Here is a 16,463-nt window from a genome sequence, read left to right on the forward strand (position 1 = left end):
TACATAAAGAACTTTGTCAACTCAATAATAAAAAGACAATCCAATTAAAAAGGGGCAAAGCATCTGCATAGACATTTCTCCCAAGAAGAGATAAAAAAAATGGCCAATAAGCACATGAAGAGATGTTCAATATCATTAGCCATCAGGAAAATTTAAATCAAAACCACAAGATACTACTTCACATCCAATAGGATGACTATAATAAAAATATAGACAATAACAAGTGTTGGAGAGGAGGTGGAGAATACAAAACCCTCATTCCATTGTTAGTGGAAATTTGAAATGGTATAGTCACTTTGAAAAACAATTTGGCAGTTCCTCAAAGTTTAAACATAGAGTCACCATATGACCCAGCAATTCTACTCCTGGATTTATACCCAAGAGAAATGAAAACACGCCCCCCACACACACACACAAAAGGTACACAAATTTTCATAGCATCATTATTCACAAAGGCCAAGAAAATGGAAATAACTCAAATGTTGATTAATTGATGAATGGAAAAAGAAAATGTCATATATCTATACAAGGGAATATTATTAGGCCACAGAAAGGAATAAAGTACTGATACATGCTACAACATGGGTGAACCTTGCAAACATTACACTAAGAGATAGAAGCCATAAAAGACAACATATTCTATGATTCCATTTATATGAAATGCCTAGAATGGGCAAACCCATAGAGACAGAAAGATTAGTGGTTGCCTAGGACTGGGGGAGAGGGTAGATGGTGGGTTACTCCTAAAGGGTATGAATTTTCTCTTTGGGATAATAAAATGTTCTAAAATCAACTGTGGTAATGGTTACACAACTCTGTGAATATGCTAATATACCATTCAATTGTACACTTTAAATGAGTGCATTATATGGTATGTAAATTGTATCTCAATAAAGCTACTGCAGAAAAATAATCAGGCAACAACCTCAGTCCAGACAAGAGAGTGAGCTTGAGTCCTTTATCACATGCATCTCCTGGCTATTTAAAGGTGGATAAAGCTCGGGGCATCTGGGTGGCTCAGTTGGTTAAGTGTCCGGCTCTTGATTTTGGTTCAGGTCATGGTTTCAGGGTTGTGAGATCGAGCCCTGCATCGGGCTCATGCTGGGTATGGAGCCCATTTGACATTCTTTCCCTTTCCCTCGGTCTGCACCCCCCACCCCCCACCCGCCACCAGCTCACACACACATGCTCTCTCCCTCTTTCCATGAAAAAAAAAAAAAAGGTAGCTAAAGCTCCGTTAGTCATCTTCCAGGTACAGGATGGGAGGAGGAGAGTGCTTTCATGCAGACTGTCATTTACCTACATTGTGATGCCAACAGCTCCAAAATAAATATTTGAGCCTCTCTCACACAAGGCTTTCCTAACAGTCATGATTTTTTCCACCACCGTTCATCCCCATCCCCTGACTTATTGCTCATAACTTAGATCTGCCCTCAGTGTGCAGAAGGAATGGTAAGAGGGACAGAGAAAAAGGAGCACTTAGGATATATGTCTTTATTCATTAGCCTTTATAAAAATTAAAATGCCCTAAGGAAATAGTTAAATATATTATGGTATATCTATAGACAAAATTATACAGTCATTTAAAATGATATTTTTAAAGACTATTTACAATAAGATTAACAGCAAATTTCTCACCAGAAACCATGGAGGCCGAAAGCAAGTGGGATGACATATTCAAAGCACCGAAAGCAAAAACCTGTCAAACAAGAGCTCTATACCTGGCAAAACTAGCTTTTGAAAATGAAGGTAACTTAGGGGTACCTGAGTGACTCAGTCGGTTAGGTGTCTGGTTAAGTGTCCGACTCTTGGTTTCGGCTCAGGTCATGATCTCATGGGTCATGAGATCGAGCCCAAGCAGGGCTCTGAGCTCAGTGGGGAGTCTGCTTCAAGATTCTCTCCTTCTGCCCCTCTCCTCACTCGTGCACACAGGTGTGCATATGCGTTCCCTTTCTCTCTAAAATAAATAACTATTTTTTTAAAAAAGGTAGTAAAGGAAAAAAAAGCTGTAAGAAAAAAAATGTCAGGTAGGAAAAAGACCAGAAGAAAATAAAATAGAATGCTAATAGTGGTTATTTCTGAACTGTGAGTTTATGGGTGATTTTGGTTTACATCTTTGTAGTTTCCTGTATTTTCTAGTCTATGACAATGATCGATATTATCTTTATCGTTAGAAAAATATGTTACTTACAAAAATGCTACCATTGTTAAGACTGGTATCACAACTTCATCTACATACCTAATAGCCCAAATTAAATCTATTTACAGAAACAAATGGATTTAGAGTTTTGTGCTATTTTCAAAATAGGAAATTATCTTCTTAGGTACTGATAAACATGAGGGACCACAAAACCAAAACACTTGAGATAGGAAATAAAATTTTAGGGGCACCTGGGTGGCTCAGTTGGTTGGGCTACTGCCTTTGGCTCAGGTCATGATCCCAGGTCAGGGTCCTGGGATGGAGCCCCACATGGGGCTCCCTGCTCAGTGCGGGGCCTGTTTCTCCCTCTCCCTGCTGCTTCCCCTGCCTGTGCTCTCCTGCTCTCTCTCTGTCAAATAAATAAAAATAAAATCTTAAAAAAAATTTTTTTAAAAAGTATGCATACTCAGGATGATAATGAAAATATTTTATACCTCATAGTGCATGAGCATGGCTCAGAGGAACCTGACCTGAGCCACACTACTGGAGCAGAGTCCTGGGGGCCCAGTACTGATCCAGGAGTTCCCCTTTAGGTGGTGGATCATGGGGAGACCCAAGGGACAGGGTTAGGGGAAGCAAAGGAACAGTCATGGGGCTCAGGCTAATAGCTATTAATCACTGGAATGGACATATTTCACCAACTACTACCATTGTGCTGGTACTAGCAGCTGCAAAACCAGTGCTAAAAATAGATGAGTTGTCAAGCAGTGAGCTAGCCCTTTAAAATGAACACCTCTGAGGCTTACACAGAATTTAGGTTTTGCCTTAAAGAAAAGTCCCCCACACCAAGCCCCATATGGAGCTTTAGCTGTTACCTCTGCATGGGCAATCCTATAGTGACAGCCCAGGGCCAGCTCCAGTCCCCCTCCTAAAGCCAGGCCTTGAACAGCTGCCACCACGGGCTTCTCATTTCTCTGTATTTCATCTACTACATGTCCCAGTATGAAGTCAGACATTCTAGGTGCCCCGAAGCTGTGGATATCAGCACCTAAGGACACAGACAAGGAGAAAGAGAGCTGAGAAAGACGTGGACTCTGTTACATAACAATAAGGCAACAGCTAACTCTCAAGGAATCTCAGACCTCTTAGGGCCCATAAAACACTTCATCCTTTAGTTGGATGCACAGGGAAGAAAAAACAGCCTGGAAAATGGAGAACAACCTGAGAGACAATCCCCAAATCTTTATCAGGAATCCTGTAATCTTCTAAAGTCTGTCTTTCCATATGATAGGTAGCCACTCTACCTTCAAAAAAAATTAAGAGGCGCCTGGGTGGCATAGTTGGTTAAGTGTCTGACTCTTGGTTTCAGCTCAGGTCACGATCCTAGAGTCCTAGGATCGAGCCCCACATCAGGCTCCTTGCTCAGCATGGAGTCTGCTTGAGATTCTCTCCCTCTCCCTCTCCCTCTGCCCCTCACACTCATGCTCTCTCTCTAAAACAAATAAATAAAATCTTTTAAAAATTTTTATTTTTATTTATTTATTTATTTTTAAAGATTTTATTTATTTATTTGACAGAGAGAGACACAGCGAGAGAGGGAACACAAGCAGGGGGAGTGGGAGAGGGAGAAGCAGGCCTCCCGCCGAGCAGGAAGCCCAATGTGGGGCTCGATCCCAGGACCCTGGGATCATGACCTGAGCTGAAGGCAGATGCTTAACGACTGAGCCACCCAGGCACCCCCCCCAAATTTTTTTTAATTAAAAAGCTCAGGGGCACCTGGGTTCAGTCGGTTGAGCACCAACTCTTGGTTTTGGCTCAGGTCATGATCTCAGGGTCGTTGAGATCCAGCCCCAGGTAGGGCTCCACACTCAGCACAGTCGGCTTGAGATTCTTTGCCTCTCCCTCTTCCTCCTCCTCTGCCCACCCCCCTGCTTACACGTGCACTCTCTCTCTCAAAGAAATCAATATATAAAATCTTAAAAAAAAGAACAAACCAAAAACATTAAAAAGCCCAGAGAAGGGAAACAGAGAATCTGAAGTTGAGCCAGCCCTTCCTATTTTTTTTATGGTATTCCTCACCAACCCTATTCACAGCAATTTAGACCCAGATCTTCATTAAGAGCATGAAGGCATTACAACATAAAACTTCAGCATGAAACACATACATATTTATGAGTTATATGTTCATCAACCAGCTTGGAATTATGTTTTCATAATAGATTTTTTTTTTGTGATCAAGAAAAGTAACAATATTTATTGGTTTCCCTAATCATAAAAATAACACATGTGGGGCACCTGGGTGGCTCAGTTGGTTCCCGTCTGCCTTCAGCTCAGGTCGTGATCTCAGGGTCCTGGGATCGAGCCCTGCATCAAGCTCCCTGCTCAGCGGGGAGCCTGCTTCTCCCTCTCTCTCTGCTGCTCCCTCTGCTTGTGCTCACTCTCTCTAATAAATAAATAAAATCTTAAAAAAAAAACATGCATTACAGAAAATTTGAAAAATATTCAGAATAATAAAGAACATAAAGACCACCTCAAAAATCACCACACAGAGATAACAATGTAATATTTTGGTGAATTCTTAGTTGTTTCCCAGTGCATATATGTAAATGGCTTTGTGACCTTCAGTAAGTTGTTTATTTAGCCCTTTAATCTCAACACCTATCCTAAATGACTTACAAGAGAATTAAACAAAAGTTTATTATAATATATATTTAACAATATTGAGAGCATTCTATAACATCAATTTTCATATTTTCCTTTTTTCACATAACATTATAAATAATGAGCATTTTCCCTAGAGCATTATCCATTCTTTAAAAACATTAAGCAAGGGCGCCTGGGTGGCTCAGTCAGTTCAGCATCTGCCTTCGGCTCAGGTCATGACCCCAGGGTCCTGGGATCGAGCCCCACATCGGGCTCCTCGTTCAGCAGGGAGCCTGTTTCTCCCTCTGCCTCTGCCGCTCCCCCTACTGTGTGCCCTCTCCCTCTGTCAAATAAATAAATAAAATCTTTAAAAAAAAAAAAAAAAGGCAGCTTTTTCTGCCCATGGGTCCTGTCCCTGTGCTTTAATAAAACCACCCTTTTGCACCCAAATATATAAATAAATGAATAAATAAAAACATTAAGCTTGGTATAAGTTAAGAAGTTAAAACAATTATTTCATATTCAGCCTATTCATCTTTTTGTTTCTACCAGCTTCTTAACTAGCATTATGTGTTTTCTTACCAATCCATTGTATTCACATTCTAATCTAGTGTTATTATTATTGTTATTATTTAGATTCCTTTTTGGCTTAAGAAAAACAAGATCTATTTCAGCCTGCATCTCAGGCCCATCAATCCTGTCACTTTAGATTTAAATGATTTTCATATCCTAAAGCAATTAGCACATATTGGATAAATACTTTACACCGTGCATTGTGCTAAGTAGTTTCATATATTCTCTTACTTCATTTTCTTAACACGGAGATTAAGTCTGTAACAATCCCCATTTCACAGGTCAGGAAGGCTTTGAGCTGTTAAGTGGCTAGTTCAAACATATGACCAGTTAATGATTGGTAGAATAAGGATTTGAACTCAGGCAGTTTAACTACATAGCCCACATTCTTAAATGTTATACTACATACATCCTTCTACTTGCAGCATAAGGTTAGTATTATTATCCCATTTTACAGAAACCAAGGCACAGACAAGAGAACCGTGATTTCACTTTTTAACTGTGTATCTCTGGCCTATAGAAATGTAATTAATTTTTGGATATTGATTGTATATCCAGCAAAATTCTCATATTAATTATAATCTTCTAATAGATTATTTTGATTTTTCTGCAAACACTATCATATCTTCTGGATAATGAAGTTTCATTTTTTCCTTTCCAATCCCTATACCTTTCACTTGTTTTTCTGGCCTTACTGGGAGAAATGGTGATAGCAGCTAGCCACGTCTTTTTCCTTTCTCATAGGGAAAGCTTTCAATTTACCATTTTATTTGATATTTGCTGTAGGTTTTCCAAAATGGATAAAGACATTTTCTTTCTATACCTAATTTACCAGGAATTTTTACTTTTAATATGTCAGATGTTATCAAATTTTTCTGCATTTCTTGAAAAAAAAATCACATGTTTTTTTCTCTTTCAATCTTTTATATAGAATGAAATACATTAATCTTCTAATGTTCAACCAATCTGGTATTTCTGGGAAAAAGGTGATGTCTTCCACTTTTTATATGTTATTAGATTCAATTTTATAATATATTGTTCAAGATTTTTTATATCTAGGTTTAAGAATGAAACTGACCTTTCATTTTGCTTTTTTTTTTTTCATTGCAAATTTCATTCACAAATTTTGCTTTTTCATACTGGCCTTGACAGGTGTTGGTACCAAGGTTATACTAGCCTCACCCAATGAATTGGGAAGTGTACTGGATTGAACCTTATGACACTTACTTTATTTGGAAATAGGGTCTTTGCAGATATAATTGAGTAATAATGACGTCATACTGGATAAGGGTGATCAGTATAAGCTCGAGGAAATCTGGACACAGGGAAGAGGCCCATGGGAAGAGAGAGGCAGAGATAGGAGTGAGAGAGCAAGAAGCCAGGGAACACCAAGGGTTGCCAGCAATCACAGAAGCTAGAGGAGGCAAGGAAAGATTCTTCCCTAGAGTCTCCGGAGTAAGAATGGCCTTGCAGATATCTTGATTTTGAACTTCTACCCTCCAGAACTACTAGAGAACAGATTTCTGTTGTTTTAAGTCACCTAGTTTAAGTCATTTGTTACCACAGCCCTAGGAAACTAATATGGGAAGTGTTCCCTCTTTTTTCATTACCTAAAACATTTGTGTAAAATTAGAATAATATTTTCCTTGACTTTTTAGGTAGAGCTTGCCAAGAGTCATCTGGGGCTGGAATTTACTTTGTGAAATTTTTGATTACTGGCTCAATTTCTTTAATGGTTTTCTGTTTCCTCTTGAGTCATATTGGTAAGCCATAATATTTTTGTTATCTTTTTTAATGGCTACAACATCTGCAGTGCAATCCCATTCACCATTCCTTATATACATCGTGCCTTCTCTTTTTTTCTTGATCAATCCCTCCAGAGGTTTGTCAATTTTACCAGTCTTTCAAAGAACTAAGTTTTTTTTTAATTTTATTATTATGTTATGTTAATCACCATACATTACATCATTCGTTTTTGATTCATTGTTTGCGTATAACACCCACTGCTCCATTCAATACGTGCCCTCTTTAATACCCATCACCAGGCTAGCCCATCCCCCCACCCCCCTCCCCTCTAGAACCCTCAGTTTGTTTCTCAGAGTCCATAGTCTCTCATGGTTCGTCTCCCCCTCTGATAGCCCCCCTTCATTTTTCCCTTCCTACTATCTTTCAAAGAACTAACTTTTGACATAATCTTGAATCACATTTGTTTCTATCTCATTAATTTCTCCTCCTCCTTACTCCCTTCCAACTACTTCACTGGGTCTATTTCACGCTTGTTTTGTTAGTTCCTTGATACAGACGCTTAGCTTTTTATATTTCAGTCTGTTTTCTGATAAATACCTTTATGGTTATAAATCTCCTGCTAACTTTTGCTTTAGCTGTATCCCTCAAGTTATATATGTTGCATTTTCACTATCATTTCGTTCAAAACATTTATTCTATTATGAGTTCTGTTTGGCACAGAGATTATTAAGAAATGAATCTAATTTCTAAACATATGGGTATTTCTAATTATATTTTTGTTACTGATTTCTAGTTTAATTGCATTGTTGTCAGAGAATGCATTCTAAGTGAAATTTTCTTTTAAAGATTTTTTTTTTTATTTATTTTTTAACAGAGAGAGAGACAGTGAGAGAGGGAACACAAGCAGGGGGAGTGGGAGAGGGAGAAGCAGGCTTCCCGCTGAGCAGGGAGCCCGACATGGGACTCGATCCCAGGACCCTGGGATCATGACCTGAGCCGAAGGCAGACGCTTAACGACTGAGCCACCCAGGCGCCCTTCTAAGTGAAATTTATTGAGACAAGTTTTGTGGTCCAGTATCTGGTCAAATTTGTAAATGTTGCAGATTTAAGAAGAATGTATATTTTCCAATTGTTGGGTGCCTTGTTCTATATAAATCCATTAAGTCTAACAACTCCTAATGCTTTTCTAGGAGAATAATTTTTTTTCTGTCCTTGAGCTCTACTACATTCTCTCTTTCCTACCTCCTTTCTTACAAAAAATATCAAGTTCTCCATAATTGGGATCCCTCTCTCCATGCCGCAAAGTCACTATCTTGGGTTCCTGACCTCAAGTTTTCAAACAATTAAGCCATTTAATAACTGGTTAACGTTTGGCACAGTATTTTAATCTCTCTCAGGCTCATTTTTCTCATCCGTAAATAGAGATGGTAGGATTTACTGAGGGTTAAAATACAATACGTGTAAAAATAGTTTTCATTATTAATAAAGAAATAACCTACACAACTGGCACATAGTAGGCAAGGTAAATGGCAATTATTATAATGATTAACATTTTTACTTTTTTTAAAAAGATTTTATTTATTTATCTGACAGAGAGACACACAAGTGAGAGAGGGAACACAAGCAGGGGAGTGGGAGAGGGAGAAGCAGGCTTCCCGCCGAGCAGGGAGCCCAACGTGGGGCTCGATCCCAGGACCCTGGGATCATGACCTGAGCCAAAGGCAGACGCTTAACAACTGAGCCATCCAGGCACCCCCATTTTTGCATTTCTTTATTGTCATGATTCTAATATCTATTTCTTCACAGGTTTCAATTAACACATATTAAATTCCCTTGGCTGCAGTAAGATCACATAGGCCCTCCTATCCACATGACTTTTGTCAAAGGGCATAAACATATTTAATTGGGAAAAGAAGAAAAGTTGTCACAAATACCACTGAATCCCCATTTCAGATTCTTTTGCCATATGTTTTCAATATTTTTGCATCTTCATGGAATAACCCAATAAAGATTGCCATGGTCCCTGAGATGGGTTACCCTCAGAAGAAAAATGAATTCCTTTTCAAATTTCTGTGTGAAATAAAAAATAACATTTACTGAACATCTTCTGATGCAGGCAAGCACTGCACTAGGGACTTTCAGATATATCTCATGTAACCTCACAAAAACCTGTTAAGATAGATATTACTACCTACTTTCTCTTTTTTTTAAAGATTTTATTTATTTATTTGAGAAACAGAAAGCAGAAAGAGAGAGAGAGTGAGCACGAGCGGGGGGGGAGGGGCAGAGGCAGAGGGAGAAGCAGACTTCCCTTGAGCAAGGAGCCCGATGTGGGGCTCGATGTGGGGCTTGATCCCAGGACCCCAGGATCATGACCTGAGCAGAAGGCAGACACTTAACCGACTGAGTCACCCAGGCGGCCCTACTATCTACCTTCTAAGTAGAGAAACTGAGGTTCAGGAGATTACAGGGATTTGCCCAAGCTCACATAGGGTGGAGGTATATGCCGAGCAGAGATGTACGAACATACCTGCTAGTGGTTAGTGTTAGTTAGTATATACTAGCAGGCATAACCCCCATCAAGCCTGGCACTAAATGTCCTCCAAAGGCCCAATCCAATATAAAAGAAAGGTCAGAATCTTCTCTGGGTCTCTTTGTGGCTCCTTCCCTCTACAGTGTTTCTCATTCCCACTCAAGTCTCCCATATCCTTTACCCACCCTAAGGCATTACCCACAGAGATAGTGCTTTGCAGTATGGGTCTCAGTCTGTGGCTGGTTTCTAGAGACAGTGGGAGAGGGTGAGAGACTGGTTACCTGCAGAGAATTTGCCATCCGCTCCGCAAATCACGATGGCTTTTACTGTATGGTCTGTTAAAGCTTTTCGCAGTCCCTCTCGTATTCCATGGAGTACAGCCGTACTAAGAAAAAAAAATACATGAGGCATTAGAATTTAATTTCTACCATCTCAGAGTTTTTTCCTTTTCTAACAATGAAAAATGAAACATACACACAATGGATAAAAACCCTAGTTACTTACTATTCAGTTTTCACTGATTTAATCAACTGATAATATATATGTCAGGGCACCTGGGTGGCTCAGTTGGTTAAGCGTCTGCCTTCAGCTCAGGTTGTGATCCCAAGGTCCTGGGATCAAGCCCCAGGTCGGGGTTGGGCACCCTGCTGAGTGGGGACTCTGCTTCTCCATCACCCTCTGCCTTTCCACCCCACTCATGCTCTCTCTCTCTCTCTCTCACCAACTCTGTCTCAGATAAAGAAAAAATCTTAAATATATATATATATATATGTCAACTGTGAATTAAGCACGAAGCTAAATAAATGAATAAATGAAAAATGAAAAAATAAAAAATAAAAACTATTTTTTTAAAAAAATAGTATTTTCCTGAACTTCACTGTAACTTTGACCACTTAGAAGCAGTACTCATCAATTTTAAAATATTACTGTACATCCTCTATGTACTGGAAAAGGAGTTTACAACATCCTAGGAAACAATAAAATATCACACTAAGATGAATGGTGTAATAAAAGTACAAAGAAAGTGATGTGGATGTTCACAAAGAGAACTTACTTACAATTTGTCATATTAGCAAAATATAAGAAAACTGAAATAGTCTAAAAGAAACAACCTAAGAGATGTGTCAGGGGCTTCAAGTTACCCCAAATATCCAACCCTCCTCACTTTCTTCCAAGTATTAAGCATCTAGTTTTTAGCTGGATACATGACTGCCTAAAGTAAAGACTGCATTTTCCGGCCTGCTATGCAGTAAAGCCAGCGTACGGCATTAAGTTCTGGCCAATAAGATGGCAGCAACTTTGGCAAGAGCCCTTAAAGGATTGGGTATGCTTTTCTCTTTTCCTTTTCTGCCAGGAATGGGGATGTGAAGGCTAGATCATGAGCAGTCATCATGGACCAAGAGGTAGAAACCTTGTATTGAGGATGGCAGAGCAAGAGATAAATAGATGGGGTCCCTGATGATTGCGGAGCAGTCATACCATTCAAAGACACTGCTGTGAAAGAAATCAACTTCTTCTTGTTTAATCCACTACTCTTTTGAGTTTTCTGTCTCTGACAGCCAAACCTAATACTAACTAAGTTAGGAGGCAAAGGCAAGGTCTGGGAAAGAAAAGGCATATAATAGACTGCTAAGTTTCATCGATGAGGGAGTCATCCATAGAAGAGGGTCAAGATTGAATGAGTCTGCCAAAGGAAAAGAGAGCTGAGGGTAAATCCTCTGGATACACCCTCATTGAAGAAGTGGAAGAGGCTCAGCAGAGAGATTCGGTACCAAGGGAGCCCAAAGTCACACAGATCAAGAGAAGAGAATTTGCCAAGAAGTAGAGGATCACTAAGTGTCAAGGGATAGTGAAGGAGGAGAACCTGGGAAACGTGATGAGGAATTGCTTAAAGGAAAAATGGCAGAACCAGCGTCCATTCAATTTTGCATTGGAATTCTAAGCATTCTGGGTAAAGTGTCTGTTCTAGTATACAGGGTGAAAAAAAAATCTTAAAACAAAACAAAACAAAACAAAAAACTCCTAGAAAAGTCAGATTGTTCAGACCAGCAACTATGAGTTAACACCTCGGGAAATAAAGGAGATACTGGTATATATTAACTCCCTTTCACCTCGTTACTTTTCATCATTTAACCTCGATGAAACCAAACAAAACCTCTTGGCTTTGGTTAATTAGAAACCAAATCTGCTAAGAGTGCCTGGGCTCAGTTGGTTAAGCATCAACTCTTGATCTCAGCTCAGGTCCTGATCTCAGGGTCATGGGGCTAAGTCCCCCAACACAGTCCTCACCCCCCACCACATCCAGCCCCACATGGAGCCCCAAGTTGGCTTGGTGATCAGCGGGGAGTCTGCTTGAGATACTCTCCCTCTCCCTTTGCCCCTCCCCCTGTGCTTGCTCACTCTCTCTCTCCCTCTCTAAAATAAATAAATCTTAAAAAAGAAGAAGAAAGAAAGAAAGAAACCAAATCTACCAATGAGATCTGGACCCATCCAGAATACTCAGAAGCCCAAAAGGCAAGTATTTCCTCTGGGTAAATAATGGCTGCAAAAGTAGCCAAATCAGTGCCACTGAGGACAAGAAGCTGGCTTCCCCCATTTGAACCAAACTCTACTCTTCTATTTCTTAAGGTCTTGCTAATTTTGCAAAAATGAAACAAAGGGAAATGAAAATGGCTGTAAACAGATACAGCTTTACTAGATTCAAGCCGAGTAAAAGGACCACAGCCTTGTAGCAATGACAAGTTTACAGGGGCTAAGAAATTATTTTGTCCCCTTAATATTGTCCAGGTATGGAGAAATCTAGAGTAAAGATAACATTTTCATGGGTGCTGAGCAAAGCTCTTTAGCTTCTGTGACTTTAGGAGGTCTTTCTTGTGACAGTTTTTTTAAAACCAAAGGTCATCAAATCAACTTTGTAGCTTGTGACCAGCATTTTTTTATTTATTTTTTTATTTATATATATTTTATTTATATATATTTTATTTATTTATTTGAGAGAGAGAGAGAAACAATATGAGAGGGGAGAGGGTCAGAGGGAGAAGCAGGCTCCCTGCTGAGCCGGGAGCCCGATGTGGGACTTGATCCCAGAACTCTGGGATCATGACCTGAGCTGAAGGCAGTCGCTTAACCAACTGAGCCACCTAGGCGCCCCAGCATTTTTTTAATCAAAGAAATAGAAGAGAAGAGAAAAATAGAATATGACAAACTATATAACATGTAAGGATAGGGGTGGGGGTGGTTTTTTGTTTTTATTTGTTTGTTTTTAGTAGGCTCCACCCCCAGCGCAGAGACCTGCCCCCCAGGTCACCTGAGCTGAAATCAAGAGTCAGACGCTTAACAGACTGAGCCTCAGGCGCCCCATAGGGATAAGTTTTGTTTCACAAAACTTTGTTTTCAGTTATGTGTGTTTATGTGTGTATATCAAGTTGCTACGTAAAACATGGGATTTCTTACTGTATGGATTACAGTAAAAAAAAAAAGTATGAAAGCCATTGTTCTGAGAGACAGGCCTAGTAATCAGACATGTCCTATACTAATAAAGAGGGTTGGTATTCATCTGAATGGAAGGAAACTTGGCTGGCTAAACTTTTTTTGGGGACAAAAAAAACTTCAAGTAAGAATCAGTGAACTAGGAAGAAATAATTTCCCATATACAAGTAGGAAGGGGAAAATGAAAGAAAGAAAAGTATAAAGAAAAGAAATGCGGGGAGGCTGCCGGGCTGGCTCAGTCAGTGGTACATGAGACTCTTGATCTTGGGGTTGTGAGTTGGGGCCCCATGTTGGGTGTGGAGATTAATTAAAAATAAAATCTTTTATTTTTTTAAAAGATTTTATTTATTCATTCGAGACACAGAGATACAGAGGGAGAGAGAGCATGAGCAGGGGGAGAGGCAGAGGGAGAGGGAGAAGCAGGCTCCCCGCTGAGCCAGGAGCCAGACGTGGGGCTCGATCCCAGGACCCTGGGATCACGACCTGAGCCGAAGGCAGATGCTTAACAATCTGAGCCACGAAGGCACCCCAAAAATAAAATTAAAAAAAAAAAGAAAAGAAAAATATAGGCAACCTGTTAAACTTGATGAACATGTTGGGATACATACCTCTATGTAAAATGTAACTTCAGAATGGGTGCCTGGCTGGCTCAGTCAGTAGAGCATGCAATTCTTGATCTTGGGGTCCTAAGTTCAAACCCCACATTGGGTGTAGAGATTACTCAAAAATAAAATCTTAAAAAATGTGTATATATAACTTCAGAAGAGGATAGAAGAAAGGGCGGGAAAACATTCCCAAGTAGAGAAAACTTGATGAAGCTGAAATAAACCCTGGGCAGCCGAGCCTGCTGGAGAGGCTTTCCATGACAGTAGCTAACACCTCTACAAGGCCAGTTTATGATCTCCAGCATAGGTAAACTTCACCACAACGTTAGCAGGTAGATACAAACATTTCTCTTGCAAGGGGGGAAGGGGCAGGCTAAATATGAGAAACGTTTAAAATCGCTATGAGAAAATATTTCTAGCTACAGGTATAAGACTGTGAAGCTTTTTTCCCAAGTTCGTGATGGGCATGGTTTCCTGTTATAAGCAGAGGCTGAGGCAGAGTCCTGATACCTAGTGTCTTTAACTAAAACACAGACAAGTCCAAAATGGGTATGTAATCATATCACATGTTTTTCTTCATCAAACCCGAAATAACAGATATTTTGCTTTTTTTTCTGAGAATGGCAAGTGGACATATTCTTGTATGATTTTATTCTTGCACTTCTTTTGTATTATTAAATGCAATAACATTAAAAATACGAATTACATTAATACTCATGATAAAATCAAATCCGATGACACAGTTGAATTAGCAGATCTCCTCATTCCAGTCTCTTTTTCGCTCCAGCGGTATGTCGTAAGAATGTTGACCAAAGGTCTTTCTCCCTGTTTTATATATTCTTTGTAAATTATAATTTCTGCTAATCCTACTCCCGGAGGATGGGTGGCTCTTTTCTGGGCTGATGGATCACTATCCTTTTTACAAAGATAGGTAAGAACCAAACCTATATAATTAAACATTTTTTAAATTAAAAACATAAAGCCACCAGTTTTGAAAGCACAGCTTGTAAGGGGCGCCTGGGTGGCTCAGTCATTAAGGGTCTGCCTTCAGCTTGGGTCGTGATCCCAAAGGCCTGGGATCTAGCCCGGCGTCGGGCTTCTCCCACTCCCTCTGCAGCTTCTCTGCTTGTGCGCGCTCTCTCTCTCTCTCTCTCTGTCAAATAAATAAATAAAAACTTTAAGAAAAAAGAAAGCACGGCTGTAAGTACAGGGCATACATCTGTGGGAAACTTTAACAAGGAAGGTGCGCCATGATGAAATAAAAGAAGATAAACTGCACATTCGTTACTCAGGAAATGCGACTTAACGGGCTTCCTCCGAGCGTTATCTACCACTGAAGCACCAAGGCCTTGAGTTTAGAACAGATCAGGAGAAAGAATTTTGCATTTCTGCGCCACACCACAATTCACCTATTCTCACTGCCTTGGCACGAATGAGGACCTTTGTTAATTTTTTTTTTAACAAACGTGAAGCCACCTTCTCATCGGATTTTTAAATCTTTCAGTCACACACTGTTAGGGTGGCCTGGACTTGAGATTGGGAAGTGAGGGATCAGGGTCCAGCCGGCATTGTACCCTTGGAACAGAACGTACACCTGAGAAGTCAAAGCTGCTAACGAGCAGAAGGGCTGAGCACGAAGCTGGCACGGACGACCCGGGTTCGAGGCCAGCCCGCCCACTTAGCAGCCATCCGTCTGCCTCTGAGCCTCAGTTTCCTCACCAGTGAAACAGGGATCAGAGCTCGCTGCGAACGTCAACCAAGCTAACCTAAGAGAAGGCCCTGGCATGCGCCGCGGTTCACTCTGTGCCAGTGTCTTTCTGCGTTTAAACCAGCAGGGGGGTCAAAGCCTCAGAGCGGGCAGGCAGCGAAGGGCCCACCTTCCCCCGGCCGCAGGCAACCGAGCCTGTTACCTGATGGCGTTGACCGGCGGGTTTCGGAGGCGGATCAGCGCCAGGTAGTTCGGCAGCCGCGTATACTCGGCCATGTCTGCTCGGTCGCGGAGGTCGCCTCCGCCTCCCGCCACTAGGCGATGCCGCGTTCCCCTCGCGCCAGGCCGGCCCCGCGAGGAGGAGCGCCCGCTGGGCCAATGCGAGCCCGGCACCGCCTCCCGCCGTCCAGGGGCCGGGGGCACCGCCGCCGCTCCTCCCACCCGCTTCTCCTCCTCCACAACCCCAGCCCCGCGCTCTGTAGGCGCTTGTGGTCTCCTTCTCTGTGTTGGTTCCCATCATATCCTAGATCAGAGAGGACGGTGGAAAATCTGTGCAACTGCCAGGAAGTCGAAGTTTGCAACCCTGCCTTCTCTGGACAACTTCTGGGCTCACTAGGTTGGTGGAGCTGTCCTCATCAGTTTTCATCTTCATGATCCTTCTTAACCGGGATGGATACTTGGGGTCTTGCCAGTTAGGTGATAGGACACACACTTGGAACTTAAAATACACGCACCATGAATTTCACCTAAACCGGTATGGTACCAACCACTTACAGAACAGTAATTTTATCTGTCTTACTATAACGGCGCAACCTAGTGAAAGGTATAGGTATCTTGTCTGCCCCAACCTTCTCTTTTTTTCTTTTTAAAAAAACTCCCCCAGTTTTGCTGATATATAATTGACAAACATCACTATACAAGTCAAAGGTGTACAGCATAATGACTCACATAGATTGGAAAATGATTGCCGCAATAAGTTTAGTTAACATTCTGCCATCTCATATAGATACAAAATAGACCAAAAAA

The 16,463-nt window shown here is 40.9% G+C and overlaps 1 protein-coding gene across 1 annotated transcript in view; it reads right to left on the reverse strand.

The window, feature by feature from the left end:
• Positions 1-15,776, reverse strand: part of EHHADH (enoyl-CoA hydratase and 3-hydroxyacyl CoA dehydrogenase) — a 53,328-nt gene extending 37,552 nt beyond the window's left edge. Inside the window, exons 1-3 of the mRNA XM_027586723.2 lie at positions 15,640-15,776; positions 9,917-10,020; positions 3,016-3,188 (exon numbers count right to left, since the gene is read on the reverse strand). Coding sequence (XP_027442524.2) covers positions 3,016-3,188; positions 9,917-10,020; positions 15,640-15,713 — 351 coding nt within the window. The 5' untranslated portion in view covers positions 15,714-15,776. The remainder of the gene's footprint in view (positions 1-3,015; positions 3,189-9,916; positions 10,021-15,639) is intronic.
• Between the last annotated feature and the right edge of the window lie 687 nt (positions 15,777-16,463).

The sequence above is a fragment of the Zalophus californianus genome, chromosome 1, assembly GCF_009762305.2.
Source record: "Zalophus californianus isolate mZalCal1 chromosome 1, mZalCal1.pri.v2, whole genome shotgun sequence".
Lineage (NCBI taxonomy): Eukaryota > Metazoa > Chordata > Mammalia > Carnivora > Otariidae > Zalophus > Zalophus californianus.